This window comes from Penaeus japonicus, unplaced genomic scaffold (assembly GCF_977035675.1).
Source record: "Penaeus japonicus unplaced genomic scaffold, GWHDUDI00000001_assembly GWHDUDI00000034, whole genome shotgun sequence".
Lineage (NCBI taxonomy): Eukaryota > Metazoa > Arthropoda > Malacostraca > Decapoda > Penaeidae > Penaeus > Penaeus japonicus.
In genome coordinates this window covers 25,352,432-25,362,431 of record NW_028234436.1, presented here as the reverse complement: position 1 = coordinate 25,362,431, position 10,000 = coordinate 25,352,432, and the positions used below count along the sequence as shown (strand labels likewise).

The 10,000-nt window shown below is 39.1% G+C and overlaps 1 protein-coding gene across 2 annotated transcripts; it reads left to right on the top strand.

The window, feature by feature from the left end:
* Positions 1-693: 693 nt before the first annotated feature.
* LOC122257486 (uncharacterized) lies at positions 694-9,252 on the top strand. 2 transcript variants are annotated; one of them, XM_043022781.2, is made up of 2 exons: positions 694-1,000; positions 4,998-9,252. In XM_043022781.2, the coding sequence occupies exon 2, from the start codon at positions 5,070-5,072 to the stop codon at positions 7,182-7,184; it is 2,115 nt and encodes a 704-aa protein (XP_042878715.1). In that variant the 5' UTR covers positions 694-1,000; positions 4,998-5,069; the 3' UTR covers positions 7,185-9,252. The 2 variants fall into 2 exon arrangements, with proteins under 2 accessions (XP_042878715.1, XP_042878716.1); XM_043022782.2 differs by lacking the exon at positions 694-1,000 and adding an exon at positions 1,057-1,764.
* The last annotated feature ends 748 nt before the right edge of the window (positions 9,253-10,000 follow it).

The window sequence follows — 10,000 nt, the reverse complement described above, 5'->3', positions numbered from 1 at the left end:
TCATCATCGCTAGCATTGTTGCCGTCATTTGGGTATCGTCTTTGTCACCATTATCATCGTCATTGTCATGGTTGTCATAAATGTCATCTTCATCTTCATCTTCATCACAATTGTTATTGTCATCATGATCATTATTATTAACATTACCATTATCATCACCACCACCACTACCATCATCATCATCACCATGATCACCACCACCATTATCATCATCATTATCATCATCATACCATCTTCATCCCCACCATCATTATCATCATCATCATCATCATCATCATCATCATCATTACCATTATCACCACCACTACCACCACCATCATCATAATCATCATCATCATCATCATCATCATTATTACCATTATCATCACCAACATCATTATCACCACCACTACCACCATCATCATTATCATCATTATCATCATCATCTTTAGTAATGATATTTAATTGTTATTCTTTTGCCCGTTAATGTACTTATTGTTGTTATTCTTTCTTGACACAATCATTTGATAGTTATTGAGATAATTTATGACTTTTATTAATAATTGATATTAATTTTATTCATGATGTTTTTTCTTTGTATATATCGCCCACATAAAGGGTTGTTTGGATAAGAGAAGAGGTTATAAAAAGAGATTACATGAAATATATAGTGATATAGTGTCTTGTTATAATGTTGGTAATTATTTTACATATATTAACAATAGAATATCCCGCGAAAACGCAAACGGGCTACGAACGCAAATCGACTCCCGCTTGTCACATCCCCATGCGAACTCCGCTGAATAACTCGCACCCATATTCTCACCCCTAAAAAGAGAGAAAAAAAATAATTAAACACAACCAAAGAACCAAACCAGGTTTAGCATTGATACCTCCTCTTAGAAATTCTTCCTCCGACGCCTTATATATTCCTTTAAGCCCGTTGTCCCTTCCCAGTATCTTGTGTTTACATGCTCGAGATTTTCGGCCGAAGGAGCACCCGTTTCTCCCGAGAGGACAGGTTGGCTTTCGAATTTCGGGATTCTCTCTTTCTTTGGGGGCGTGGGGGGGCCTTCGGGTGGGCGTGGGTGGGTGGGTGATGAGGGCTTTATGGGAGGAATGTGATGGGTTTGTGGTGAGGGGAGAGAGAGAGAGAAATGAAAGGTGTTTGTTATGCCACCTGAGGCTCTGCGTGTTGACAGACAGACAGACGGGACTGATTTCGTAGGCGTTGGAGGGGACTTTTTTATTATTATTATTTTTTTTTTTTGGTGGTGGTGTTTTGCTTTTTATGTGGGTTGTGTGTCTTGTTTTGGTTGGGGTATGTTTTGTTTTTTATTAGGAAGTGTGTGTGGTTGTAGGTATGTTTTATGTAAGGTTTTAGTTTTGTAGGCTTTGGTGAGTGTATTTGTTTCACTTTTATTATTCTGTTTGTTAGATGTTTGACTTTTAGAAACTTGTCAGGTGTGTGGTTAAGGATGTGGTTTCCCAGTGCTCATTGGTGTTCTATTTTAACATTCAAACATTTATTTACATTGAAGAGGGGTAGTTTTTGGAGGTACCACTAACCCCTAACCCCCCCATCTGATAATTATGGGAGCCTTGGGTTTATTAGTGCAGGAAAATAGATAAAACTACCAAGTGCAGATGGAGGAGATTTTGATAAAGGATCAAAACACTCAAGTCTAGGATTATCTCCCATTAAGCTAGGCCTAAGTGCACCATCTGGAAATTAGACCAACCAGACGGAACCTGTTCTCTGCCTAAGTCCTGCAGATTTTCCATGTAAGACTGATGATCACCTTATAAATTTGTCAATGGTATATTTTCAGATTATTGACATGTTGCCAAATATCATGAAAGTGTTACCAGTATAATTATCATACTCTCTATTATTCATGTGTAGAGGATATAATCCATGATTCCCCCCTCCCCTTTGTATATATTATACCAGAACCCATATGGGAAATACACATACGTCTTCATGATTTAACAACCGTGGCTAAACTGGCTCAGAAAGTTAAGTGCATGAATTCACAAACAGCAAGTAACATGAAATTGTTATGATTGTCCAAAATAATTTTTTGTGATAGACAGCGCTTTTCCAAACAAGTAAACAAAGACCATCAGTCGATTGTTTATCACTGCCAGATAAAGGTCCCCTGATCTGCGTCATACACGCCCATACTATCAGGGCCCACAATGTATGAGTAGTATAGGGTGAGAGAAATGCATTGGTACCGCTATCGTGGATTTTAGAAACGGGACAGAATTCTAAAGAATATATTATTATGGACTTGAAACAGCATTTGAAACATTGTGAAGCCAGTTTAGATGTGCTTAGCCTGCGGGCAAATCATTGTAGAATGGGAGGCTGGGAGGCCAAATGTAATTCTTTGGTCTTAGCAGAGTCAGAGGCTAACTGTGTAACCTTTTATTGGGAGTATAAACCAAGCCTAAAAATTATCGGATATCTTTTGTCAAATTTCGTAAGAATTCAAGAATCACTCTTTTGTCAGGAAACCAGTTAGTAACATTGGTGTATGATGTATACCAGGGAATGTTTAGGTTAAGAGTTATTAGTAATAAAATCAAACAATTATATTAATTGAGGTTAAAGTGAAAATGAAATGTCCAGCGAAATATCTATGATGCATTGTCTTTTTAACCCTGTCATAAGTTACGTATATTCTCCGTAGGCAAGTTACATGCTGTATAAGGATATATTTTGCATTTTTTATCTTAAACCCAGCCTGCTAAATTCACATAGTATTGGCATGAAGTATAAGTCTTGAAATCATTTTTGTGTTGAAGACAATGCACAGTGTGCTTGGCAGGGCATCTAATGTATACAATATATTAGAATTCTGTACATGTAAAGTGCACTTTCCAATCTACAAATATGAGGTCATTCCATAGAATCTAGGGTTTCTGAAAGGGGGTTAGGAGTGTAGATAAAATTGTTCTTAACAGGTGATTAACCCTTCCGCAACGAGCATTTTTCATGCTGTCAGATCAGTTTCATGCACATTTTTCCTTTTATTGAAATTAAGCTATTTATTCCTGCAGTTGTGTAAGTAGGGTATCATACCAAATGCTAAATAGTATCATTTTGCTAATATATCATATATATAGATTCACATATCAAACCATATGTCTAGATATTAATCCATTGGTCGCGGTTTAAAAAAAATATATGTATGCAGTAGGATGGTGGGTTTACATTGTCTGGCACGGTGCCATCCGCGTCTACGGCCAACTCTGCCTTGGCAGCAAATCATGCCATCCGCTGTTAATGGGTTAATAGAAGAGAGACACATCTAGGATGCATTACTGATTATCTGATCTCATACAACTTGTGCATAACTCTCATGAGGTAGATTGTAGAAGTTTGTACCCTTATTGCATGATAGTAGCATAATTTATCATTGTGATAAACAATTCCCATTATATTTCATACCTTCCGTGGGTATTAGAACCAATTTCATAGGTATTCGTGGATTGTGCAGATTAAAATTACCTTAAGTGCACATTATGTATCAAATGCAATCTATCAATACAAATATCGTTAGTAGCAGTTATAAGAAACTATTTTGAATAATAGACTTTTCTAATGTTGATGTTTGATAAAAGTGTTACGATAAGAATATTAGTACGCGTATAGCTTACTTAAGATTTTTATGCAACTGAAGTTATTCTTGAACTTAAGACCGTATTAAGACTAAATCCCTATTCATCTAACAACAAGCATATGGGCTTATAAAGTGAAAAATTGGAGCAATTAACCCACTCACGCCGGATGACGTGCTGACACGTTTCGTGGTTTTCGCGTCCGACGCCGCCAACGAGATATCTGGCCAAGGCCGGCGCTTGGGGTGAGCGAGCGGGCAGCCCAGGCTCGCGGCCCGTGCGCCTGAGAATCTCGAAGCGTTCGGATGATGCGTTCGAAAACCTCGGTATAGCGACTGTGCAAAGCCGGAATGGCCCTGGCGTGAATGGGTTAAAATCCCATGCCAAATTGTTCAGTTATGAAGAAAGTGAAAGTGACAAAAGCTATCTGATAATTTTTGCAATATTTTTATGATATTTAGTGAAGCAAGAAAATAACCAGATGGTCAACATTAACCTAGACAAAAAATAAACATACCATATGCATTATTCCCCAGCCAAGGGGGGGTTCTTCTCCCTTTGGAACAGCAGAAGTGCAAGTAGTTGTACAACACTATTAATTCAGCCAACATAGATCCACAGACTTGAATAGGCATTTGTGGGATTACGTTTACTCTTTGCAGATTATTATTTATACCAGAGTGTTGTTATCACTGTTCTTTTTATACAATTTATATAGTAGTAGTTCTCTGTTTCTGTTTTATTCCCATTTCAAGATTGATGCAGACAGATGGACTGAGAGAAGCATTTGTTTGTTAAATATGGATTTTTTTTCTTCTGATTTTAGCAATACATTAAGTTTTTTTTATTTGGCATCAGTATAGAACATATTTTTTAAGTAATTTTATCATTTAGATTATATATCTACATTGTGTATTTTTTATCACTTTCGTATTTCATTCATGTCCTTTTTATTTTACTCACCAATAATTTATTGTCTTTTGTCACAATGTCACAATGCAAGGTTTGTCATGAAGATTATTGTCAGTCTTTGCTGGGTCCTACATATACTTAAAAATAGTGTGGAAATTTTTCAGAAAATAAGAAAATTGGAGTGAGAATCACAGTAATCTTATCCTTCTTTTTCTCTCTCTTCTTCTTCGTCTTCATTTTCTTTTTCTTCTTCTTCTCCACTTTCTTTTTCTTCTTCTCCCCCTTCTTCTTCTTCTTCGCATATTGATGTTTTCCTCTCATTTTACTATATTTCACTTTGATTTTTAAATAGCAGAACCATTTACAATTTCTATTACTTCAAAATGGTGGTTGTATGATTATAGACATTTTGTAGTGGTATCCATATTGATATAATACTGCATCAAAAAACTTTGAATGTTTTCTCTCCTTTTCAGATTCCTTGAAGGTGCTACCACACGCTCCGTGTGAACTTGCCTTCCGCCCCCTCCACTGCAGATGGTTTGTGCATGGGACTCTGTGAGTTGGTGAACGAGCAAGGACGCCTGGGTAATTCTGGATTCATGAATGATATGAACAGAAGCCCTACACCCTTAGGACCCGGCAGACCGCCCCACGATGGCTTCGAGTTCAAGCACCGGCTCCCGAGGCCCCCGTTTCACCCACCGATGGGGATGGAAATGGGGATGATGCCCGGCCACCAAGCGCCCGTCATGATGGTGCCGGGCCAGCCGGGACCCCCGTTCCCGGGGTCACCCATCTTCCGGCCCCCCATGGCTGACGGGCATCCCATGCCCCCCTTGCCGCCTCCACCCGTGCCCGCTCACATGGTTCCCCCACATATGCCCCCTCACCATGCCCCGCCTCTTCACCCACCACACCCAACACATCCACATGCCCTAGCCCCGTCTCATGCCATTCCACCTCCACATCCGCCACCCCCGTCTCATCCACCACACCCATCATTAGCTCTTCACCCTCAGCATCCACACATGCCAAACACACTCATGCCACCAGGCACCCAGTTCCCACACATGCCTCCGGGCGACGCAAAGCCACCTCCGCCCCTACCTCCTGATCCACAGGGCCCTCAGCCTGACCTGAGTGCACCTCCCCCTCTTCCATCTAGTAAGTTAACAGTCCAACCTCCTCTTCCTCCTCTTCCACCTCTTCCACCTCCTGTAGATTTATCTAAGCCCCCTCCTCCGAAGGAACCCCCACCTCCTAGCCCTGTGAAGAAACCCCCTTTGCCCTCCTCTTCCCCTCCAGCAGCCAAGCTGCCACAACCCTCTGGGAATAATGCTACAAGTTCCGTCGCCCACAAACAGCAGAAACAGCCGGAAGAAAAGAAAAATGTTACCAAAGCTCCTGCTGGCAAACCGATCCCAAGTATTGTATCTTCCCAGTCCTCAGGGAAGCCGACTCACCAGCAGTCCACTAATGGTACGGCAAACCCCCGTAATAATGCGCTGCGCAGAAACCACACACCCACCCCTCCACTGCCGCCTCTCCTGCACTCAAATACTCGGCAGTCTGCGTTCTCGTACGTGCCAAATGAAGATGCCCAAGGTGCTGTCATGGAGGAGGAGCCTTATGATCCCGAGGAAGCCATGTTCTCCCCCTCTTCGAGCACTGAATCCTCTCCAGCCGAGGAGAGTCAGGAAGACTCCCTCATAAACAAGTACGTTAGAAACCCCAAAGCTGGAACTTCTATGGAGAACTTCACCAGTTCCTTAAAAACGCCCGAAAGAGTAAAATCCGACGCCAAGAAGAAGAGGGTGTCCTTCTCCAATGAGGTCTCCTTCTCGAGTGAGAGCAAGACCCCTCAAGAATCTCCGGCAAGACCAAACCTAGACACGAGACTCAAGATCATGTTTGGCACAGGACCCTCCGTCAGCGACCCCTCACCTCCCAAAATGAAGAAGCCATTAAACAAACTACCTCTACCCTTGGACAAGCAGGAGAAGACGGACAGAATGGATGACTTAGAACAACCGCTCTCTCCGACGCCTTCCCCTTTTATTTCTAGACACATGTACCTCTACTGGCACAGGGAGACTGTGAAGTTAAGAAGAGCATCCAAGCTGTCAAACATGGACTTCGTAGATTCAAATGCAAAGGCACAATTGAACTTAGATGGCAATGCAGGAAAGGCTAGTGTAAAGACACCAGTGAATGGTCAAGTATTAACTCCAGGTATTTCTCCTTTAGTGGGGATACCACCCCTCCCCAAAAACCTACCTACAGTACCCCCTCCAAATTACAAAAAGCCTCTGTCAGAACATGTGACATTCAAAGATAATAGTTTGAAAGCCGAATCCAGTCTGAAAAATGTAGGACGCGTTCACCCGTATAAAACCAGTCATAATAAAAAGAGTAACACCATAAAGACAAGCTCGATGGATGCTGAGTTTGAGTTAGCATGCGAGGCCATCCCCCTAGATGTATTAAATGAAAAGATGGACAGTTCAGAGTTTAAGTTTGAAAACGTTAGTAATCCAAAAGACAAAACCGTTAACCTCGTCATGAAAAGGGTGATTGATGACCTGAGGAAAGCCATCAGGTATGAACTAACTAAAGAACTCATAGATAAAAAGTTGAAGAAGTGCCTTAAAACTAAATAATGGTTGTTCGCTATCTCTACAGAATTTCTTACCAGTACAAAACTATGTAAAAAAAAAAATTGCTTTACATCTTTTTGAAAATTGGCTTAGAAGTGATGGCCCATAAATATTGCTCACTGTTCATAATGAAAAGAATAAAAAGTGGTTTTGCAAGTGTGCATATGCCAAGGGGTGTGTCTTTAGAAAAGAATTAGCCCATTGGCAGTTGACAGTCACTTTAATATCAGTTTTGAGTTGTTTTTTTCTTCTTTTTTCAGATACTAGATTTCACTATTTTTTAAACCACATTTTGGAGATTCTTCAGTGTATATTTCACGTCTTGTCATGTCATTGTGAATGCAAGTTTTGTCATGTTGTCAGTGTACAGGAAGAGTTTCCCGGTAAAGAGTGGATTGGAGGGAAAGTTTGTCTTTGTCATGTACTTTTTCCCCCTTTTTTTTTTTTGTGATGCATCCTTCTATGTTTTACAGAGCAGAAGTCATTATTATTTAAGTGTTATTTCATATTTTGTAAAAGCAACCTTCTGATCACCTCCCTCCCCTCCAAGCTTAGAGATAGAAGATGAAATTCGTTTCATTACGGAAAAAAATAAACAGGATTTGACCCTTATGCAAGGTTATATATTTCAGGTTTTGCATTTACTATTATGGAATTGGAATACAAAACTCTACTGTATTTATTCCCTCTTCTTTCTGTATTTCTATAACTTGTTTATTCAGAAACAACAAAATATAATTTTTATAATAATGATGTCAGTGTGGTATTGTGTCACCTGTTTGTGGGTATGTAACCTGTATTTTGTGAGTTTTGATTTGAAATCACAGCTTAAATGATGTACAGTGTTTATCCTGGCATTCCTCTTTCTATTTAGCTCCTTCTCCCTCTCCTCCTGTTTCTTCTTCTTCCTCTCCTTCTCCTGTTTCTTCTGCCTCTCCTTCTCCCTCTACCTCTACCTCTACCTCCCTCTTCCCTCCTCTTCTTCCTCTCCCTCTCCTTCTATTTTCTCTTCTTCATCTTCTTCTTCAAGAGGGAAAATGTTTGGATTTCACCACAACAAGAACTGAAATCATGAGAATGTTTGCAGAGTTTTGTTATTTCATTGTTTGTGTTCAGTGTATGTTTTCTTTTTTCCTTCTTTCTTTCCTTCCTTCTACTTCTTCTTCTTCTTCTTCTTCTTCTTCTTCTTCTTCTTCACATATTGATGTTTTCCTCTGATTTTACTATATTTCACTTTGATTTTTAAATAGCAGAACCATTTACAATTTCTGTTACTTCGAAATGATGGTTGTATGATTATAGACATTTTGACCCGGATATGTTAGCCAACTTTATTCAGTATTTGTTGTTTATTTCATCTTCTCTGATTACAATTTATATTTTTGTGCTTAGTTCTTTTTCATGGTTGTAGATATTGCGAAAGAAATTGAAAGAATCTCTTCTTTAATTTAATTTCTTTTGAAGAGCCAGGTAACACCCCTCGGTGTATGGTACGGTGAATACTTAATCATTATATTAGCATATTAAGATGACCATTTTACCATTGAAAATTGGCAGTTAGGGTGACTCTTTGTCTTTCAAGTTGTGAAATAAAGAGAAGTATATGCGAGAGCCTTTTCAAGCATTGTACGATATAAGTATTTCACACAATGTATTCCTAGGGACTGCTTCCCCCCACCCCCTCACCCCTGCCTACCCTTTGACTCAGCAGTCCCTTCCCCCCTCCCCCTCCCTCATGAGATATTTTTGAACAACCTTGATTGGAAATGGATATTTTTGCATAAAATTAAAAGATGTATGGAGTTGTTTTAATTAGTCACTTTTCTCTCTTTTAGCGACAAATTATTTATAATGCTAATAGGCCTCTCCTTTATGGGACTGACTCCAACTGAGGGTCACTCTTCACAGAGCATGATGCCTCGGAAGTTTGCGTGCGACTTGCACTGAAATGTTGGTATAGCGTGTTGCGTCTTAGCTCTGACAAGGTGTAGTATATATATACTGGTCTTCCCTATGTAGATAATTATTGTACAATAGAGCTATTACTATGAAGTACATGTTAGTAAGTATTTTGAGGTGTTTTATAATCCCTGTTTTATAAATTGGAGTAAATACTTCAGCCAAGAACAGAGAGTTATTCTCTTTTTTTACAATATTAGGAAAGGATTAACTATAATATGAAAGCATGAAAATATGAAGAAGCAAAACTTCAAACTTCCCACTACCAAACATAACTAAAGAATAGATACAGTATTCTGTATTTTCATAATAAAAAAAAGAAGCCTTGGGAAACTAGGCAAACAACAGACGTTTTTGTTTTAGTTTATATCTTCATCTTTCCGATACAGACCACATCTTCAGGTGTTTGGCCGGGCTGGGCAGCTTGAGGTCCACTCTCTATTAATTTCTAGACTTATGGTATGATATATGAGTGTGTATGATATATTAGCTAAGTGATGCTAATTAGCATTTGGTATCATGCATTACTTAAACAACTGAAGGAACAACTAGCTTTTATTTTAAACCAAAAATTCATTATGACTGATCCACTCCTGTAAAAAGTACCTGTAGTGGAAGGGTTAATGAAGGGTTCTCATTATGTACAGGTGACATTAAACATGAAAGATATAATTCATAATCGGTGAATATTTGAGCACCAAAACTGGTGAATGATCTCTTTCTCCACATTATTTGTGTAAATTAATACAGATATATATATTAGTATCTTTATTTTTCATCTATATATTTAATATAAATATGCATAGATAAATATAAATATAGCTGTATATAGATGTATAGATATATGAATACATCTGTAT

Bases quoted from the DNA above. Each gene is read 5' to 3' on its own strand.
- LOC122257486 (XM_043022781.2), top strand. From the start codon at position 5,070: ATGGGACTCTGTGAGTTGGTGAACGAGCAAGGACGCCTGGGTAATTCT.